Source organism: Papio anubis, chromosome 18, assembly GCF_008728515.1.
Source record: "Papio anubis isolate 15944 chromosome 18, Panubis1.0, whole genome shotgun sequence".
Lineage (NCBI taxonomy): Eukaryota > Metazoa > Chordata > Mammalia > Primates > Cercopithecidae > Papio > Papio anubis.
This window is the reverse complement of record NC_044993.1, coordinates 54,626,569-54,648,634: the sequence shown is the minus strand read 5'-3', so window position 1 is coordinate 54,648,634 and position 22,066 is coordinate 54,626,569. Positions and strand designations below refer to the sequence as shown.

Sequence of the window (22,066 nt, the reverse complement as noted above, 5' to 3'; positions counted from 1 at the left end):
GGTCTCGATCTTCTGACCTCGTGATCTACCCACCTTGGCCTCCCAAAGTGCTGGGATTACAGGCGTAAGCCACCACTCCTGGCAATTGTCAGGACTTTGGCTTGGACTGTGAGTGAGATAGGGAACTGTAGGAAGCTTTTTCAAAAAACCACCTTTGTGCCAGGTGCAGTGGCTCACACCTATAATCCCAGCACTTTGGGAGGCCACAGTGGTCAGATCACTTAAGGTCAAGAATTGAGACCAACCTGGTCAACATGTTGAAACCCCATCTCTACCAAAAAAATACAAAAATTAGCCAGGCGTGGTAGTGCGTGCCTATCGTCCCAGCTACTCGGGAGGCTGAGGTGGGAGGATCGCTTGAACCCAGGAGGTGGAGGTTGCAGTGAGTCAAGACTGCACCACCGCACTCCAGCCTGGGTGACAGAACAAGAGCCTGTCTCAAAAAACAAACAAAAAAACAAACAAACACCACTTCTTTTGGCAGTGTACAATTATTATTACTATTTTTTGCAGGAAATTTACAGAGTTGTGCTGTCATGACCACAATCCAAATTTAGAACAATTCTATGACTTCAAAGGGATGCCTTAGGGCCATTCCCTGGAACCACTCCTGTTCTCTCTGTGTCTATTGGAGGGTTCTAAGCAGAAAAGAAACAAAGTCTGACTTATATTTTTATCACTATTGTAACTTTTCTGTTAAAACATCATAATCTTCTTGTTGCTTTTTCTGATTAGATGGCAACTTGAATTTTTAGGGAATCTATCCACCAGTTTCGGTGCACCCACCAGGCATGACAGTTGAGGTCTGATCTTCCAGCCACTGTGAGTACTGAGCAAACTTGGCAGGAGGCCACTTTCACTGGCTCAGCGCACCCTGACCAGTTAAAGCCACTGTGTCAGCTGCTGGGTTCTGGCTCTGCCCACTCTTGGCTGCATTTGGGGCCGAAGTTCCCTGTGAGAGGCTGTTTTCTGAGGGAGCCCAGTGTTTACAGGCATTCAGGTCTGCTCCGCTCAGCTGAAGCAGAAAACAGAGACCTTTTGCATTACTTTGGTTCAAGAGCAAGGTAATTTGGAAAGAAAGTTTTCAGCCGAAGGTGTCAGCTGCCTCTGAGGCCTTTGCCGATTAAACCAGGAAGTGACATCCGAAATGGTGTCTGGGAATGGGAAGGAGGCCTGGGGATTCTAAATTATCAGCTGTTTAGGCGCCTGAGGAATCCAGGGGTGGGAGACTGAGGAAAGGATTGGGGCAGAGTTCAGGAGAGGTGAGGGGCAGGAGAGGTGGGTCAGAGAAAGGAAGTTTCTGAGGCGCAGGCCTACGCCTGGCGGCCACTGCAGAGGCTGGGGCCTATGTTTTTCCAGGAGGTGAAACCTGAAAGTCACTTTTCCCCTTAAGCCTCACTTTCTTTATCTGTAAATGGAGAAAATAACATTTACAGCATAGAGCTGTTATAAAGATTTAATGAAATAATGCCTATAAGCACTTTTAAAATGCTTGGTACACAGTAGGCCTTCGATAGACTGTAGCTATTACGGTTTTTCTTGTTGTGTCATGTTATTATTGTCGGTTGTTATTACCACATTTTGTTATTACCATATTTTGTTATTATTATTACTAAGAGGAATTTAATGCAAGGAAACTGAAACTGAGGTCACATGCAGCTCCCGGGCCAGTGTCTCTCAAACTTTAACATGTTAACTTTAACATCTGAACATCCTGTTAACTTGCAGATTCTAATTCTACAGGTGTAGGGTGGGGCCCCATCTGCTGGTCCCCAGATCACACTTTGAGTAGCAAGACACTAAAACTGGGCTGGGCACAGTGGCTCACATCTGTAATCCCAGCACTTGGGAGGCCGAGTTGGGAGGATCACTTGAGGCCAGGAGTTCAAGCCCTGCCTAGGCAACACAGTGAGATCCTGTTTCTACAAAAAAAACCTTTAAAACATTTAGCCATATGTGGTGGCTAGTGCCTGTAGTTCCAGCTGTAGGAAGGCTGGGGTGGCAGGACTGCTTCAGTTCGAGGCTGCAGTGAGCTGTGATGGCACCACCGTACTCTAGCCTGGACAACAGAGTGAGACTGTCTCAAAAATAACAATAATAAAAATTTTGAAAATAAAATTAATTTTAAAAAATTTAAAAAATTAAAGACACTAAAAGCACATCATGCCATGTAGCAGCCACTTGTGGCTTTTGAGCCTTTGAAGTGTGGCTAGTCCAAATTGACCTGTGTTTGTAAGGGTAAAATCTATATCAGATTTTGAGGACTTAGTACCAAAATAAACAAAAAATAAGTAAAAGGATGTAAAATATCTCTTTACCAATTTATTCATCTATTGACTATGCATTGAAATGGTCATACTTTGGCTCTATCTGGTTAAATAAAATGTATTATTATAATAAATCTCACCTGTTTCTACTTTTCTTAATGGAAGTAGTAGAGCATTGTAAATTGCACAGGTGACTAACTTTCTATCTCTATTGGACAGTGCTGCCCTAGAGCTGTCTTCAACTTTGTAAGGTCAGTTCAGGATTGGCCAAAGGCTTTTTGAGGGATTCCGTTTGAAGTACTGAACCTTGAGAAGTGGGCTCTGATTTCTGACCCAGAGGCCCACAGTCAGTGAGAGGTCAAAAGGACGGATCTCGGGGTCAGAGGAGAGAAATGACCATCACAGAGAAGAACTGAGACTGAAGTTGGAGAGTTTGTTCTACAAGTCAGTAGGGACCACAGTCACCGTCAGCACTGACCACAGGTTTCTCCTAACCTCGTGTTGTCCCCAAAGTCCAAAATATATGACAATGCCCTCTTTCCTTTCTTTGGTGACAGACAGGAGGCGACCACATGAGACCATGGTTGAGACACCTGGTCCTCCAGGTACTGAGGAACTCCAGGGGATTCTGTGGGTCTCGCGGGCAGCCAACACCTCTACCTGTTCCTCAGAAGATCGTGGCCACCTGGGAAGCCATCAGCCTGGGAAGGCAGCCAGTGCCTGAGTACTTCAACTTTGCCCACGATGTGCTGGATATGTGGAGTCGGCTGGAAGAGGTGAAGCCTGTTCCGTCCTAGAGTCCATCTGGGGCATCTGAGGCTGCCCTCAGGTACCACAATGAGACTCAAGACTCCAAGACATGTTGATGAGAAAATTTGGACCTGGGAATTTTGCTGGTTCTAAAATGTAAACTGTTAGCATTTGAGACTTAAGAAAAAAAATCTGAGTCAGTGTTGTGAGCCTTAGACATGCTTGTTCCTTCTCTGAAGTGTCCTGCATTCTTGAGCCCAAATCACACAGTGAGACAGTTATGTCCCTTCCGATTCCCTTCTAGTTGTTCATCAACTGAAGGAGGAAGTTTTGTTTTGCTGCTACTCTTTGATGTCTCTTGCTCAGTGTCATGCGCTTCTCTTCTAAATAAGGAAAGAAGGCCGGGCGCGGTGGCTCACGTCTGTAATTCCAGCACTTTGGGGTGCCAGGAAGGGCAGATCACCTGAGGTCAGGAGTTCAAGACCAGCCTCACCAACATGGTGAAACTCTGGCTCTACTAAAAATAAAATAAATAAATAAATAAATAAAAATTAGCCAGGCATGGTGGCACACACCTGTAGTCCCAGCTACTTTGGAGGCTGAGGCATGAGAATTGCTTGAACTCAGGAGGCAGAGGTTGCAGTGAGCTGAGATCATGCCACTGCACTCCAGCCTAGACAACAGAGCGAGACTCCATCTCAAAAAATAAAATAAAATAAGACAAAACAAAATAAAATAAGGAAAGAATAGGGCTCAGGCTCAAAGCTTTTTGCAGATCATAACAGATACATAGAATTGAATTAGAGAACCCTGATTTATTTGTGTATCTCTGTGCATCTGCTTTCTTCTTTATTTTCCCTTATATCTGTGTCTGTTGAGTCTCTCTATTTCATGGTTACTTTTTATTTGTGTTACATGATACTAACTTTTCATTTATAAGAGGAAGACCTACTTATAAAACTGTATTTCAACCAATGTGAAGCTTAACTGATGAGAAAAGCCTTTTCCCTGGGGGTTTTGTCCAAAACAATTACAGACAAATGTTTAACTTCGTTGTTGCCTAAGGCGATGGATAACAGTAGGGACAAACAATAGACTCACCAAAAAGTGAAAAAAGAAAAGCTGGAGAATACAAAACTGGAAATACAAAATTTAATTCAAAGAATTGTATTCATGTTAATTATAACATGAGATTGTTTAAAGAAAAAATATGATGTAAATGGCATTGTTAGTAGATACAGTAAAATTAACTGTCAGCAGATATAGTGAAACTTATGAAGGTGGTATGAGGATGACTGAGACTTAAAAGCAGGCTTTGCAGTCAGATAGACATTGTTCATCCATGTACTTGAAGTGTGACCTTGGACAAGTGCCCTAAGTTCTTTAGATCTCAACTTTCTCATCTGTACAATTATAGTCATACCATATGCTACTTAGAGTAATAGTGAGAATTAAATGAGAAGTGCATGTAAGAGATGAAGCCAGGATGCTCCATTCCTGATGGCCTACAAAAATCTAAGTTCTTTTTGCAATACTAGGGGCATCCTTAGAAGACTTCTCCTAATGATAAAAACAAGCAAGCAGGATTAGGTGAGGAAAAAATGGTAGAATAAGGACTTTCCAGCTATGCGGTAGCCTTGAAAAATAACAGCCCCCATTTCTTGTGCATCATGGCAACCATTAGAGGGGACAGAATGGAGTTGGAGTTTTTTCAAAGCTTCACTTAGGAAGAACTGTTATTATTTGAGCTGCCCATTGGTTCTTTAGAAGACCCTACTTGTAAAACTGTATTTGAATCAACTTGAAGCTCAACCAATGAGAAAAGCCTTTTCCCTGGGGGTTTTTGTCCAAAACAATTACAGACAAATATTATAGCTTCATTGTTCCCTAAGGTGATGGATACCAGCGGGACAAACAATAGACTCACCAAAGAGTGAAAAAAGAAAAGCTGGAGAATCTAATGTCTATGGGAGCCTTAAAAATTATATTGTATTCCTGGAAATCTAGAAATCAACACACCTAAGTAAGGCTGTGTTCTTTCCCAGGGCTTTGCACATGCTTAGGAAAGATCTGAGGAAACTCTAAGCTCTCACTTCTGGCAGACTGAGAGTTTGAGCATGCAGGAGATTAAGACTAAGGCAGGATTGTTAATTGCCTGGCTGAATGCTAAAGGTGTGCCTCAACACCCACCCAAAGACTGGGAGATTTATTGGTTTTAGGCATTTAAAGAAATTTCTGTCTAATCATAAGATGACTACTAAGCTAACCAAGTAGAGATCTCAGTGGCCACATAGAACAAATAATGCACACTTCACAGAAATGGTTCACAAAAGTCACTAAACAAACAACAACAATCAGCAACAACAAACCAAACTCTGGGGAGTTGCAGGGAATGGATGAGGGGGGAGGGATCTGATTTCCTGAGTAATCAAATGATGTAATTTTAAATGTATAGTTTTTAACAAAAATTTACAAGATGCTCAAAGAAACTTGAAATAGCATGGCTATGGTTATCAAAATAATGCACCCCTTCCCCAAGATTTTTACATCTTAATCCCTGAAACCTGTGAGTATGTTATCTTACACAGCAAAAGAGACCTTGCAACCATTATTATAACTAAAGATATTCATATGATGAGATTATTCTGGATTATCTGGATAAGCCCAATATAATCATAAGATACCCTATGAGAAGGAAGGAGGGTCAGAGTCAGAGAAGGAGATGTGACAATGAAAACAGAGGTGGGAGTGATGTGGGGCCATGATCCAAGGGATGTGAATTGCCTCTAAAAACTAGAAAATGCAAGGACACAGGCTCTCCACTAAAGCATCCAGTAGGAAAACAATTCTTCTGATACCTTCAGGTTAGTCCACCAAGACTGATTTGGAACTTTTTATCTCCAGAACTATAAGGCTGTATATTTGTGTTGTTTTATGCAACTAAGTTTTTGGTAATTTATTACAGCAGCAATAGATAGGATTATTCAAAACCAATACAGATTTTGGCACCAAGAGTAGCAATGAGAGCTGTAATAAATACCAAAGGATGTGCAAGTAGGTTTGGAATTAGGTGATGGGTAGAGGCTTGAAGAATTTTGAGGAGCACAGAAAAAAGCCTGAATTGCCTTGAGCAGACTGTTAGCAGAAATGCAGATATTAATGATTAATGAACGAGACCTCAAAAAGAAAGGAGGAACATGATAGATGAGACTTGTATTGTTTTAAAGAATCATGAATCATGAACAGACTGTTGGTAGAAATATGAACATTAAAGGCACAGATGATAAAAACTCAGAAGGAAATGAAAAATGTAATATCAGAAACTGAAGGAAAGTGGATCCTTATTACATAGTGGCAGAAATTTTGGCTGACTAGCGTCCTAGAGCCATATGGATAGAAGAACTTATAAGGGATAACCTTGGATATTTAGCTAAGAAGATTTCCCAGCCAAGTGTTGAAGATGTGGCCTGATTTCTTCTTGCTGGTTATATTACAATGCTAAAGGAAAGAAAGAGATAGAGGAAAGAACTGTTAAGCAAAAACAGAGCCAGAACTTGGTGGTTTGAACAATTCTCAGCCTTCTTATATTATAAAAGACATTAAAGTTAGGATATTCACTGTCAGAAAAGTATGCTGCAAAGGGAAATCCAAGAGTGTGGTTGGACAATCTTTTGCCAGCAATTCAAGTATCAAAAAGTCACAGAGAACTTTTTAAAGAGATTAGACATGGGGCTCCTGAGTTCCTTCAGTCATGGAGGCAGAAACCAGCAATAGAGATGGGATTATGTGGAAAAGATCTGTGGAGGAGCTACTTCTCTAATGGGATGAATCACTGAGACATACATGAGAGAACCATTAGTTTCTTGAGAATGTTGTATCAGCAGAAACACTGCCATCTTGTACTGGACAGAGAGAGGAAAATATAAAAGAAGGCTGTTGGACTCCCCAAATTCTACAGGCAGGAAGCAGGTGGTTAAAGCTACTTAACTGCAAACACGTGTCACCCTTCTTGAAAAAGAAAAGATTGTTTAGGGCAGAGAGTTGTTAGCCAAGAATGTGGAATTGGGAGCCCAGAGGGTGGAGCTGAGCAACTAGAAAACAAAGCCACAACCACAGAGGATTAAGGGCTTTGAAACATAATAGAGTTTTCTCAGTTGGATTCAGAGTTGCTTGGGATTGGTGACTCATTGTTTTCCTTTTATTTTAATCCATTGTTTGAATGGATATCTCTGTGACTATTATGGAATCCCTGCTTCATCATTGTATTTTAAGAATAGATAACTTAATATTCAATACTTGAGTAAGGAGCAATGAAAAATGAAGTTAAGAAATAATTTTATTTACTAATAGCATCAAAAAGAATGAAATACATATAAGTAAATTTAACCAAAAAAGTATAAGGCTTGTACACGGAATATGACAAAATATTACTGAAATAAACTGGAAAAGATACAAACAAATAGAAATACACCCCATGCTCATGGATTAAAGGAATTAATATTGTTAAAATGAAAATACACCCCCAATTGAGCTGCACATTTAATGCAAACTTTATCAGAATCCTAGGAGACTTGTTTACAGAAACAGACAATCTGATTCAAAAACTCCTATGGAAATGCAAGGGACCCACAGAGACCAAAACAATCTTGGAAAAAAAAAAAAGAAGACTAACACTTTTCTATTTCAAATCTACTGAAAAGTTACAGTAACCAAGACAGTGTGGCACTAGCATAAAGATAGACTTGGATAAATAGGTATGAATTCAGAGTCTAGAAATAAATCCACAAATCTACGATCAATTTATTTTCAACAAGGGTACTGAGACAATTAAATGGATGAAATAATTGTCTTTCCAACTATGATGTTGGCACAACTGAGTGTTCACATGCAAAAGAATTAATTGAGTCTCCTACCTGACATTAAATACAAAAATTAGCTCAAAATGTATCAAAGACCTAAATGAAGAAACAAAAAGTATAAGAAAATTTTTAGAAGAAAACATAGGAGTGTATCTTTGTGACCTCTGATTAGGCAACAGTTTCTAAAGCAAAAGCAACAAAAGAAAAAATAGATTAATTGGGCTTCATGAAAATTAATCATATTTGTATATGAAAGTAAAAAGACAGCTCACAGAATAGGAGAAAATATCTGAAAAATCACATATTGGGTAAGGGTCTAGTATCTACCACACTTAAAGAACTCAAACTTGACAGTGAAAAACACAAATAACCCAATTAAAATATGGGCTAAGAATCTGAATAGACATTTCCTTAAGGAATATAAACAAATGGCCAATAGACACATGAAAAGATGCTTGACATCTTTATTCACTAGGGAAATGCAAATTCTAGCTATAAGGAGATACCACTTCATAACCAGTGGCATGGCAGAAAAAAAAAAAAAAGGCACAATAACAAGTGTTGGAGATGATGCAGAGAATTAGAACCCTCAAACATGCCTGGATGGAAATGTAAAATGGTGCAGTGCTATGGAAAACAGTTTGGCAGTTCCTCCAAAAGTTAACATAGAGTTATTACAGTACTGACCCAGGAATTGTACTCCTAGGTACATATCCAAGACAATAGAAAACATGTGCTCACACAAAAACTTGTACATAAATCCTCAAAGCAATGTTATTTAAAATAGCCAAAAAGTAGAACCAACCCTAATGTCTGTCAACTGATGAATGGATAAACAAAATGTAGTCTATCCATACAGTGGAATATTATTCAGCCATCAAAAGCATGTAATACCAATTCATGATATGACATAGATAAATCTTGAAAGCATTGTACAAAGTGAAAGAAACCAGACATAAAGCTACATATTGTATGATACCATTCATATGAAATATCCAGAAGATGCAAATCCATAGAGACAGAAAGCAGATAAGTGGTAGCCAGGAGCTGGAGGAGGAGGGAATGGGGAGGGACTGCTAATTTGTACAGTGTTTCTCTTTAGGGCAACAAAAATGTTCTGGAATTAGAGAATGGTGATAGCTACACAACCTTGTGAATATATCAAGAAACAGTGAGTTGTGTGCTTTAAAATGGTGATTTTTCTGGTACCTGAATTATATTTCAATAAAAAAGGGAAAAACAGAAAACAGTGTAAATCACGTGCTACCTTTTGCATTAAAAAGATAGTAGGAAAAATATATGTGCTTGTGTTTGCCTAAAGAAACTATGGAAGGATATGCAAAAAACTAATACAATTGGTTACTTAGTGAGGCAGAGGAAGTAGAAAACAGGGCAGATAGGTACAAGGAAGGGAGCAAGCCTTTTCAATGCATGCCTTTCCATATTGCTTTGCTTTTGGAACCCTGTGAATTTTACATGAACTACTATAAAACATTAAACAACAGCAACAAGCAAACAAAAATTCTCAATAAATTAATTCTATTTTTTTTTTCTGCCTGCACCACCATCTAGGCTGGACACCGCCCCCCAAATCCTGCCTTCTGGTGGGTCAATGGCACAGGAGCAGAGATCAAGTGGAGCTTTGAGGAGCTGGGGAAGCAGTCCAGGAAGGCAGCCAATGTGCTGGGGGGTGCATGTGGCCTGCAGCCTGGGGACAGAATGATGCTGGTACTCCCACGGCTCCCGGAGTGGTGGCTGGTCAGTGTGGCTTGCATGCGGACAGGTCAGTAAGCAGGGCGGCTGGGAATTTTAGCTGGGGTCAGACACAACCTGCCAGAGCTTTGCGGTGTCCACAGAGTCTTGAAGATGGAGTGAAAATAAACCCTATGTGGAGTTGTGCTTACTTCCTATTTGCCCAACAGTCACAGACTTGATTGTATAATAGGGGCCAGACAGTGATGTAATTGATAAAAGCAGGTCAGTGCAAGGCAGTAGGGAGTGGTGAGGACTGGGGCAAACGGGAGATCACATGCTTTATCAAATGGGGTCGCTGCTTCTCAACTCGAACCAAATGTTCCCACGACAGGATGAATACCGGTGTTATCAGAACTTCTGATTTGTAATGGAAAACTCTGGATTTTTATGAAAAATCCTCCTGTCTTTTAATGTTGGCATCTGTCATTTTAAAAAGTCCTGACTGGGACAAATCAAGCTTATTTTCTGCTGGTCGTGGTTTGGGAGCCTTGCTTTAGTTGCTAGAATTTTACCTGAACAATGCAGTTATAGATGAGGGACTCCTATAACCAATCTATGTTAGTTTCACTCTTAGACTTTATGATTCTCATTATCACAGCATCATCCAGCTGCCAAAGGAAGGCAGATAAAGAGGAAATAAAAGAACTAGTGATATTATCCCTTGCAGGAGGTTAGGGGGACAGCTCCTCCTGTTGTCACGAATGTCCAGGGCAGTGAAACATTACCTTCTTAGAATGGTTCCTTCAGCAGAGACACAGAGGAGGAAAGAGGCCGCAGTGAGCCTAGCAAGCCTCCGCTGATGCTGAGTGAATGAGTGATCATGCACTTATTCAGAAGGCTAGGGTTTTTAGGCTGCTATTATTATTGTTACCTCTTCCAGCTCAGGCATTCCAACCCTCCCCAGCCCCTTCCTGCCCTCATCTCTTACCTCTATACCCAAGACCTTCCCTGCTATCCAGTCAACATCCACTTCTGTTTTATGCCAGGGGTTGTCATGATTCCGGGTGTCACTCAGCTGACGGAGAAGGACCTCAAGTACCGGCTGCAGGCGTCCAGGGCCAAGTCTATTATCACCAGTGACTCCCTAGCTCCAAGGGTGGATGCCATCAGCGCTGAATGCCCCTCCCTCCAGACCAAGCTGCTGGTGTCAGACAGCGACAGTCGGCCAGGCTGGTTGAACTTCAGGGAACTCCTCCGGTGAATTGGGGTTCTCCAGGAGAACAGCAGAAAAATGAAGTCATTTCCCCTTTAAGCAACAAAAGATGAAATGCGTTGCTGATTTCACACACAGAGAGTGAATCAGAGAGGAACACTCCCCTTGGCAGCCAGACTGACCTGAGCATAATCCTGGTCACCACCTTAATGTTCAAGGTCGCTCATTCAGTCAGTGCTGGATTTGTCAGCAGCTTTTCTGTGCTTCATTTGCTTCTATAATGGCGGTAGTGGTTATTAGAGCTACCATTCAGAGTATATGAAATAACCTATATGGTGCATTTAGTACATAGCAGGTGGTCAATTAATAATCAACTTATGGCCGTGTATTGGGTACTTAGCGTATTCCTAGATACTGTGCTATGTAAGCCTTCACCTTCATTCATTCATGTAGCAAAGGTTTAATGAACGTCTATTTCGTGACAAGCATTGTGTTTGGTGTTCAGAACACCATAATGGATAAGACATCATCTTATTTAATCCCTGAAAAGGACACGATGATGTGCCCTTCAACCCAGTTTTACAGATGAGGAAACTGAGGCTTGGAAAACTAAAGTGACTTGCCCAAGGTGCTAAAAAGTAGTTAAGTCAGGATTGGGCAGAGCCGAGACCCTATCTGCCTTAGAGCAAGGACCTGGTGGAAACCCTTCTTAGAATTTGAGACTTTGTCCTGATTGGAAGCCAGAACCCAAAAGGGGCCTCTCAGGGGCCTGAACAATTGAGTCACGAATGCTCACCCCACAGACCAGCTGCATCAGATTCACCTGGATGCTGTTTTGAATACAGATGACAAGGCCTCACATCTGACCTACTTAACCAGACATAGATGAGCAAGAGCCCTGGGGATCTTTTTTTAAAAAATCAGCCCATAGGCCTGGGCGCCGTGGCTCACACCCATAATCCCAGCACTTTTGGAGGCCGGGGCAGGCGGATCACCTGAGGTTGGGAGTTTGAGACCAGCCTGACTAACATGGAGAAACCCCTTCTCTACTGAAAATACAAAATTAGCTGGGCGTGGTGGCGCATGCCTATAATCCCAGCTACCCGGGAGGCTGAGACAGGAGAATCACTTGAACCCAGGAGACGGAGGTTGCAGTGAGCCAAGATTGCGCCATTGCACTCTAGCCTGGGCAACAAGAGCGAAACACTGTCTCAAAAAAAAAAAAATTCAGCCCATATGGTTTTGAAGAGCTGTCTGTGGGCCTAGATCAGTGGTTCTCAATTTTGGTTGTTACTAGAATTACTGAGAAGCATTTAAGAAAACATCAAAGATTCCGATTTTATTTTGTTCAGAGTGGATAGACAAGTTTCTTCCAAAAATTTACGAGGGGACTTCACGTTGCAGCCAGGGATGACAGCCAGTGGATTAGCTGGTCATCCAGATCTCAGAACTTTGGGAATTACCCAGATCTCAAAACCCCATACTGGGGGAAACCTTTAGAAAACAGTTCTAAATTATTAGAAATTGCGGTGGGGGTGGAAGCTGTGCCTAAATGTGCAGAATTATAGACACGGACATGTGTGTGTTCTACCAGAAAGTCCTCATACCTTGATAAGAAAGCATGGGCTCTTTTGAGTGAGTTATTTAACCATTTGAGCCTCAGTTTCCTTGTCTGCAAAAGGGTTATAATGATAGTACCTACCCTATGAGGTGATTGCAGGTTACCCAAGCCAGAGCTTTCAGCACAGCACCTCACACGTGATGCTTATGAAACGATAGTCATATTGTTGTTATACATATTACCAGTGCTACTAACTGTTTTTACTATGGTAGCGCCACCTAGTGTTTTTACATTTTACAGGGAGGCACCTACAGAGCACAACTGCCTGAGGACAAAGAGTCGAGACCCGCTGGCCATCTACTTCACCAGCGGAACCACCGGGGCCCCCAAGATGGTCGAGCACTCCCAGAGCAGCTACGGATTGGGTTTTGTGGCCAGCGGAAGGTACCAGAGCAGCTTGTCTAGAGGATCCAAGAACAGAAAGTGGAGAGTGGTCTGGAGGGAGTGGTGTGAGGGGAAGGATGTCAGGAGCTGAGGGCAGAGAGCCAATAGGAGCAGCTCAGGAAGGATCTTGATGATTCTGGATTTTACTCTGAGTGAAGTGAAAAGCCACTGGAGGTTTCTTTTTAAATCGTAGCCTATATATACATATACACACACACACACACACACACACATACACACACACACATATATACACATACATACATAAACATATACATACATATATCATAAATGTACCCTTTTAACCATTTTAAGTGTACAGTTTAGTGTCATTAAATACATTCACACTGTTGTGCAACCATGATCACCATCCATTTCCAGAATTTACTTTATCTTTCCAAATGAGAACTATGCCCCCGTTACCCAATAACGCCCCATTACCCTCTCCCCTCACCCCTGGTAACCTCTATTTTACTTTTCATCTCCGTGAATTTGATACTCCAGGTATTTCGTGTGATTGGCATCATGCAGTCTGTCTTTTTGTTTTGCAATTTGGCTTCTTTCACTTAGCATAATGTCCTCAAGTTTCATCCATGTCGTGGCATGTGTCAAAATTTCCCTCCCTTTTAAGACTGAAAAATATTCTATTGTATGGATAGACCACATTTTATTTGTTTTTTTATTTTATTTTATTTTTATTTTTTTGAGACAAGAGTTTTTCTCTTTTGCCTAGGCTGGAGTGCAGTGGTGCAATCTCCGCTCACTGCAACCTCTGCCTTCTGGTTTCAAGCGATTCTCATGCCTCAGCCTCCCAGGTAGCTGGGATTACAGGTGCCCGCCATCACACCCGTCTAAATTTTGTATTTTTAGTAGAGATGGGGTTTCACCATGTTGGCCAGCCTGGTCTCGAACTCCTGACCTCGTGATCCTCCTGCCTCGGCCTCTCAAAGTGCTGGGATTATAGACATGAGCCACTGCCCCTGGCCTCGACCACATTTTAAATAATCCATTCACCTGTTGATAGACACTTGGGTAGCTTCCACATTTTGGCTGTTGTCCATCATGTTGCTATAAACACTGGCATACGAGTATCTGTTAGAGTCTCTGCTTTTACTTTTTTTGGGTATACATGCAGAAATGAAATTGCTGGATCACATGGTAATTCTATGTTTAATTTTTTTTGAGAAGCATTGGATATTTTGAGCAGAGGAGTGACGTAATCTAATATGTTTTTTAAAGGCTCACTCAGGATGTTGGGTTCACAATGAAACTGTAGAGGAAAGAGCTAAAGAAGATGACTAGTGCATTAAGAGGCAAGCATGGTAGCTTGCCCGGGGAGAAGTGGGAGAAGAGATGAGATTCTGAATGTATTTTCAACCTAGACTCAATAAGACTTGCTGACAGAGTCAGTGTGGAATGAGAAGGAGGAGTCAAGGATGGCTCTAAGAAGAATGGCCTGAACAACCGGAAGCACTAAATGATGGGGGAAGAACTGTGGGATGAGCTGTCTAGTGGGAAGAAAACCGAGTTTGTTTATAGAGTTGTCAATTTGAGAGCCTTCTTAGACATCTCCATCCCCTTGTTAAAAGTGGAGATGTTGAGTGGGCATTTGGATATACACGTCTGAAGTTAGAGAGAAAGATTCATGCTGAACTTATCAGTGTAAAGATGGTATTTCATACCATGAGATGGGATAAGATCAGCAAAGTGTAATATAAACTGAAAAGAGAATGGGTCTCAGGACTGAGTGCCTGAGGTATTTCTGCACTGAAGGGGAGACCAGGAGGACTCAGCAGAGGAGACTGAGAAGGGAACAGCCAATGAAAGGGGGAGAACCAGGAGTGCCTGTGTCCCAGGATTCAAGTGCATGACTGCTTTTCTGTCTTGCATGTTTGCAGACACTGTTTCCCATTCCTGGGATGCTCCTGCTTCTCTGCCTCACCTATATAATCCCTATGCATTGTTTATGTCTAACTCAAGTGTCATCTCCCCTACCAGAGCATTTCTCAGAAACTCATCTCCAACATTGCTCTGGATTAGGTGCCTATTCTCTGTAATTGCACAAGGCTTTGTGTTTAGCTCTGTTAAAACATGCTCTCCAGCGGCTTCCTAGATATTTATACTTCCTAAACTCTAAGGCCCTAAAGCAAGACGAATTGTTCTTTTCTATATCCCTAGTGCTAACCCAGACTAAGTGCTAAATAAATGTTGGCTAAATAAAGTGACCTTAGCACAGAGTACTGGGGTTAACTTTTTCCCTTATAGATCACACCCACTGGACTGTGAACTTTCTGGAAACTCTTTTTGCTTCTGTATTCTTAGTCTAGGGCAGAGGTACATGGAAGATGCTCAGTAAATGCCTGTTGAGACAATAGTTGACTTGATGGTTCTTGTTCAGGTTTCACAAGTATAAGTGAGTACCCACTGAGCAGGGCTCCAAATGGGGTGATATAGATAATACAATCCTTCTTAAAGGTAGAGTCATCGCCAAGGGTGCTGACGTTCTCTAATTTTTGGCAGACGGTGGGTGGCCTTGACCGAATCGGACATCTTCTGGAACACGACTGACACTGGCTGGGTGAAGGCAGCCTGGACTCTCTTCTCTGCCTGGCCTAATGGAGCTTGTATTTTTGTGCATGAGCTGCCCCGAGTTGATGCCAAAGTTATCCTGAATGTAAGAGGAAAAACCAACAACACCCCATATGTGTTGGGTATAAATCAAGATGAGTGGGATATAGATTTCAGGCTGCAGGAGAAAACACATGAATCAATGACTTTAAGGCTTCTTTGGTGTGGCTCCCGGGCCTTCCATAATCTGGTTCCTGACCACCTGGTTCCCTTCCATCATTGCCTATGCCCTAGCTAGATTCCTAGATTAAGACCATTTCATTGCTATTTCTCCTACATGGGGTGCCCTTGTCTCCACCACTTTCTTCCTTATGCCTCTGCCAAAACCCTAGGTATTTGTCAAACCCTTAGGCAAAATCAGTCTGTGCCTCAACTCCAAATGCTACCGTCCATGGTGTTTAACATGAGTAGTTGGCCCAACTAGAGAGTCCTGGTGACTCCTGCTCAGCCTCCAAGGGTCTTCTTATAGGGAGGGAGGAGATTGGTGCCCCCAGTCAAGACACAGGTCACCTTTCTCCAGCCCCCCATCTCCTAAGTGTCATTCCTAAAAATGTCAGAGGGCTCTTCTGCTCATATTATTTGTACTGAGATAAGCTGTATCACCTGGTAGCTAACTGCACAGGTCATGCCATCAGTCAAAGAGTCAGACCTGGACTCTGATCCTACACCTTTGATTCGCTAGTTGTGTGGCCTTGGGGAAGTTGCCTAATCTCCCTGAACTGCAGTTTCAGCCTCACCTATAAGAAAGGGATAACATATCTCTATAGAGTTGCTGCGAGAATGAAATGATACAAGGCAAAGGGGCCAGCACATAATAAGTTCTTTTTTGAAATAATTTTTAATTTTTGTGGGTACATAGTAGGTGTATATATTTATGGGGTACATTAGATATTTTGATGTAGGCATGCCATGCATGAAAATCACATCATAGAGAATGAGGTATACATCCCCTGAAAGCATTTATCTTTTGTGTTACAATCTAATTATACTCTTTCAGTTATTTTAAAATATACAATTAAGTTTTTGTTGACTAAAGTCACCCTGATGGGCTTTAAAATAATAGGTCTTATTCATTCATTCTATTACTTTGGTACCAACTAACCATCCCCACCTTTCTCTCAGCCCCCAACTACCCTTCCCAGCCTCTGGTAGTCATCCTTCTAATCTCTATTTCCATGAGGTCAATTGTTTTGACTTTTAAATCTCACAAATAAGTGAGAACATGTGAAGTTAGTCTTTCTGTGCCTGGCTTATTTCACTTAACATAATGATCTCCAGTTCCACCCATGTTATTGCAAATGACAGGACCTCATTCTTTTTTATGGATCCATTGTGTATATGTACATTTTCTTTATCCATTCATCTGTTGATGGACACTTACATTGTTTCAAAACATAGTCGATTCTTTTTTAAAAAAACAATTATTTTCATAGGTTATGGGGGAACAGTAACTAAAAGGTGGTGTTTGGTTACATTAGTAAGTTCTTTAGTGGTGATTTATAAGATTTTGGTGCACCCATCACCTAAGCAGTATACACTGCACCCAATTTGTAGTCTTTTATCCCTCACCCCCTTCCCACCCTTTCCCCCAAGTCCCTAAAGTCCATTATGTCATTCTTATGCCTTTGCATCTTCATAGCTTAACTCCCACTTATGAGGGAGAACATAAAATGTTTGGTTTTCCATTCCTGAGTTACTTTACTTAGAATAATAGTCTCCAATGTCATCAAGGTCCCTGTGAATGCCATTACTTCATTCCTTTTTATGGCTGAGTTGTATTCCATTATATATATTTATATACCACACTTTCTTTGTCCACTTGATTTATGGGCATTTGGGTTGGTTCCACATTTTTGCAATTGCAGACGTGCTGCTATAAACTTGTATGTGCAAGTATCTTTTTCATATAATGACTTCTTTTCCTCTGGATAGATATCCAGTAGTAGGATTGCTGGATCAAGTGGTAGTTCTACTTTTAGTTCTTTAAGGAATCTCCACACTGTTTTCCATAGTGGTTGTACTAGTTTACATTCCTACCAGCAATGTAGAGGTGTTCCTTGTTCACTGCATCCATGCCAACATCTATTTTGATTTTTTGATTATGGCCATTCTTGCAGGAGTAAGCTGGTACCACATGGTGGACCAAATATAGTAGATTCTTAACCCATATTGATTGTTATCATCATGATCAAACTCATCACCATCATTACCCATGTAGTGCTTGATCAGCCAGTGTATGGACCTTCTCCTCGCATTGTCCCCAGCTCTGACATAGTGTTTTCATTATCTATTGCTATGTAATAAATTATACCCAAACATAGAACTTTAAAACACAAGCATTTATCTCACAGTTTCTGATGGTCAGGAAGCTGGAGGCAGCTTAATGAGGGGATTTGGGAATAGAGTCTCTCATGAGGTTGCAATCAAGAGGTCAGCAAAGTACGCTCGTGTTCATAGCAGCATTAACAATAACTAAAAGGTGAAAGCAACACAAGTGTCCATCCACAGATGAATGAACAAACAAAATGTGGTGTGTACATGCAAGGGAATATTACCCAGCCTTAAAAAGGAAGGACATCTTGTTATATGATATAATGTGGATAACCCTTGCGGACATTATGCTAAGTGAAACATGACAGTCATACAAGGACAAATATTGTATGATTCCACTTACATGAGATACCAAGAGTAGTCAAATTCATAGACACAGAAAGTACAACGGTGTTTACAAGGAGTTAGGGGAGAGAGTAATGGGAAATTATTGTGTAATGGGTGCGGAGTTTAAGTTTGAGAGGATAAAAATAGTCCTGGAGGTGGATGGTAGTGATGGTTTCACAACATTGTGGAAATATTTAATCCCACTGGACTATACACTTAAAAACCATTCCAATGGGCAAATTCTATGTTGTGTGTATGTTACCACAATAATTTTAAAAAAGATATTAGCTAGGACTGCAATCATCTTAAGGATTGACTGAAGCTGAAAAATTGCTTACAAACTCATGGTGGCTGGGTACAGTAGCTCATGCCTGTAATCCCAGCACTTTGGGAGGCCAAGGCGTGTGGATCATGAGGTCAGGAGTTCACGACCAGCCTGGCCAAGATGGTGAAACCCCGTGTCCACTAAATATACAAAAATTAGCCAGGCATAGTGGAGGGTGCCTGTAATTCCAGCTACTCGTGAGTCTGAAGCAGAGAATTGCTTGAACCTGGGAGATGGAGGTTGCAGTGAACTGAGATCTTGCCACTGCACTCCAGCCTGGGTGACAGAGCGAGACTCCATCTCAAAAAACAAAACAAAACAAAACAAAACAAAAAAAAATTCACTGGTGGTTTTTAGTAGACTTCAGTTTCTCACTGGGTGTTTGCTAGAGTCTCCAGTTTCTCACTGTGTGCACCTGTCCATAGGATGGCTTGAGCATACTCAAAACATGGTGGCTTGCTTCCCCCAGAACAAGGGATCCAAAAAAGGGAGAGAGAAAGAACATCCAAGACAGAAACCGTAGTCTTTGTACAACTGAATCTTGAAAGTGATATTCATCACCTTGACAGTATGCCATTGCTGTCACAGACCCACTTTGGTATGAGGTGAGAGGGGATTCCTCCAAAGGTGCAAATGCTAGGAAGTAGGGGTCACTGGGCACCACCTTGGATGCTGGATTCCACACATAGTTTTCAACTTGTCTGCTTTGGTAGTGAGAATATAAAGATGCAGTGCATTTGGCTCCATCTTCATGGTCCCACCCCAGTGATTCTAAGGACATCTTTCACCCTTTGCTTTTGTTTAGACTCTCTCTACATTCCCGATAACCACCCTCTGCTGTGTCCCAACCATCTTTCGGCTGCTTGTGCAGGAGGATCTGACCAGGTACAGCCCATCTGTTTGGTGCTTTGAGGGCCTAAGTATGTGAATATACAGCATGGGTATCCACACATACAACTATCCTCTCATTCCAACTCTCTTTCTATCTTTCTCTGTGTCTATATATTTTTCTGCCTCTCTCTTTGTCTCTCTCTCGCACACACATTTATACACATACACATTGACAAGTCAACATACCTGTAAACCTCACAGATGCCCCTCAAGAACAAGCTTCTGGCCCCCAAAAATTTGCATCCAGGTGGAACTAAATAGATTTAAGGCAGTCTGAAATTTTAGCACCTGAGATAGGCTTCTCCCCACACCATACACCCATGGGCTATTCTCTCAGCAGTGTGTCTGCTACTTCTGTGAGGCGAGAGAAATGATTGGACAATTGTTAGCCACCTATGAAGTGGGGTTTGTGGCCAGGGCCCTCAGGTCTGGTGAAACTAACAAGCCCACACCACAGTAGATGCCCCAACTCTCAGCCTCAGACTCACCCCAGCCAACTGTTCTCTGACCACATGCCATTGGGCACCCAAGAGAAAGGGACAAGGCACTGATGATGGCTCCATCCTGGGTGAAGCCAAAGCAACATCTTCTGGCAGAACAGGGCTAGTTGCTGGGGTATATGGAGAAAGGCCCACCGTCCTTCAGTACCCACCAACCCTGACCTGTTCTCCCTCTTTTGTCCTCCCCCAAGTCATAAGGAGTCATCCTCTCATCTTTCCTAATCACATGAATCTACCCACCAAGTGCCCAGAGGAGGGAGTTCTTACATGCTTCTAAAAGTGAATTCTTCTCCAATGTAAGAAGTTGATCCCATTCGGTGATCTGATGTGTGCATCTCCAGATGATGATTTTGGCTGAAAGCAAGCTCCAAGTACCTTGTTAAGAACAATGTCGTTGAATGCCATTTGGTAGTACTAAGTAACTTCGTCAAGCCAATTTGATCTCCCTTCTCCTCCAAGATCAAAAATGTACTTGCAATCACTGATTTTTTTTTTCTTTTAGTTTGGATGATTTGTTGAACAGAAAGGGCATTTTGCAACATGATTAATCTGTAGGAATTTGTGGGATTCTTAGAGGACTAATTTTTATCTTTTCAATTTTCTTTTCTCTCCTTTCTCTTCCTCTTTCTTATTTATTTATTTATTTAAGAGACAGAGTCTTGCTCTGTCGCCTAGGTTGGAGTGCAGTGGCATGATCTTGGCTCACTGCAACCTCCGCCTCCTGGATTCCAGCTTTCCTCCCACCTCAGCCTTCCAAGTAGTTGGGACTACAGGCATGTGCCACCATACCCGGCTAATTTTTTGTATTTTTTGGTAGAGACGGGGTTTTACCACATTGACCAGGCTGGTCTTCAACTCCTGAGCTCAAGCAATCTGCCCATCTTGGCCTCCCAAATTGCTGGGACTACAGGTGTGAGCCATGGTGCCTGGCCTATCTTTTCAATTTCTAATTGATTTATCTATCCTTTTCAATCAGATTATTGTCCTAACCAATTTATGATCAGTTTTTTTCCAACTAAATTATTTTGGCCAAGTTACCTGGAACTCACCATATTATGCCAAAACCTATTATATGAGCTTCTGATTTTATCCCAAACTCAGATAGGGTGAATCTTTTAAAAATTATCTGTCCATGAGGAGAATGGTTGCAAAGCCAGAGGATGGACTCACTTAGAGCAGGTTAAAAAGCAGGGCCGTCTACCCTCTAGTGCCTGTGGATGTTTACGTCTGGGCAGTGGCACCAGAAGGCGGGTGGTATGAAGATCCTGACATAGGTGGCCTTGTTTTCCTGCCTGAGAAAGGTACCAGTTTCAGAGCCTGAGGCACTGTCTGACCGGAGGAGAGGCCCTCAACCCTGACGTGAGGGAGAAGTGGAAACGCCAGACCGGTGTGGAGCTGTACGAAGGCTATGGCCAGTCTGAAACGGTGAGTACTGGAGGGGCCAGGTCCCCTCCAGGGCTTCCTGCCTCTCCAGCTGTAACCTCCCTGAAGCTTCTCAGGGACCACCCCACCACTCCTCCACCCAGGGAAGAAGCTGATAACAAAACTCCATCAGCTTTCCTTCCCTTTTGATTTCCATATGTTCTCACTTATAAGCGGGAGCTAAGCTATGAGGATGCAAAGACATACAAAGTGGTACAAAAGACTTTGGAGACTCAGGGCCGGGCGCGGTGGCTCAAGCCTGTAATCCCAGCACTTTGGGAGGCCGAGACGGGCGGATCACGAGGTCAGGAGATCGAGACCATCCTGGCTAACACGGTGAAACCCCGTCTCTACTAAAAATACAAGAAAATTAGCCGGGCGAGGTGGTGGGCGCCTGTAGTCCCAGCTACTTGGGAGGCTGAGGCCGGAGAATGGCGTGAACCCGGGGGGGGGGGGGCTTGCAGGGAGCCGGGATCCCGCCACTGCACTCCAGCCTGGGGCACAGAGGAAGACCCCCGCCCAAAAAAAAAAAAAAAAAAAAAAAGACTTTGGAGACTCAGAAGTAGGAAGGTGGGAGGAGGGGTGTGAGGGTAAAGAAACTACATATTGGGTATAATGTACACTACTCAGGTAACAGATGCACTAAAATCTCAGAATTCACCACTGTAGAATTCATCCATGTTACAAAAAAACGCTCATACCCAAAAACCTATTGAAATGCACACACACACACACACTTCTTAAAAATTAAAAAAAGGTACTTTAAAGTGCTTTTACAACTATACCATGACCAGCAAACCAGCCCTCACGGTTGAATGCATTGTTTGTCTCTACCAAGACAGCCTACATGTGC

At 42.2% G+C, this 22,066-nt stretch overlaps 1 protein-coding gene across 4 annotated transcripts in view; it reads left to right on the top strand.

The window, feature by feature from the left end:
* Positions 1-657: 657 nt before the first annotated feature.
* Positions 658-22,066, top strand: part of ACSM5 (acyl-CoA synthetase medium chain family member 5) — a 31,503-nt gene continuing 10,094 nt past the window's right edge. The window contains exons 1-8 of one of the 4 annotated variants that reach the window (XM_017953240.3): positions 669-1,064; positions 2,825-3,043; positions 9,449-9,659; positions 10,618-10,828; positions 12,646-12,789; positions 15,310-15,463; positions 19,206-19,285; positions 21,093-21,216. In XM_017953240.3, coding sequence (XP_017808729.2) covers positions 2,840-3,043; positions 9,449-9,659; positions 10,618-10,828; positions 12,646-12,789; positions 15,310-15,463; positions 19,206-19,285; positions 21,093-21,216 — 1,128 coding nt within the window. In that variant the 5' untranslated portion in view covers positions 669-1,064; positions 2,825-2,839. Of the gene's footprint in view, positions 1,065-2,824; positions 3,097-9,448; positions 9,660-10,617; positions 10,829-12,645; positions 12,790-15,309; positions 15,464-19,205; positions 19,286-21,092; positions 21,217-22,066 lie in introns of those variants that run through there. The other 3 variants (XM_003916624.5, XM_017953242.3, XM_017953241.3) reach the window with 3 other exon arrangements.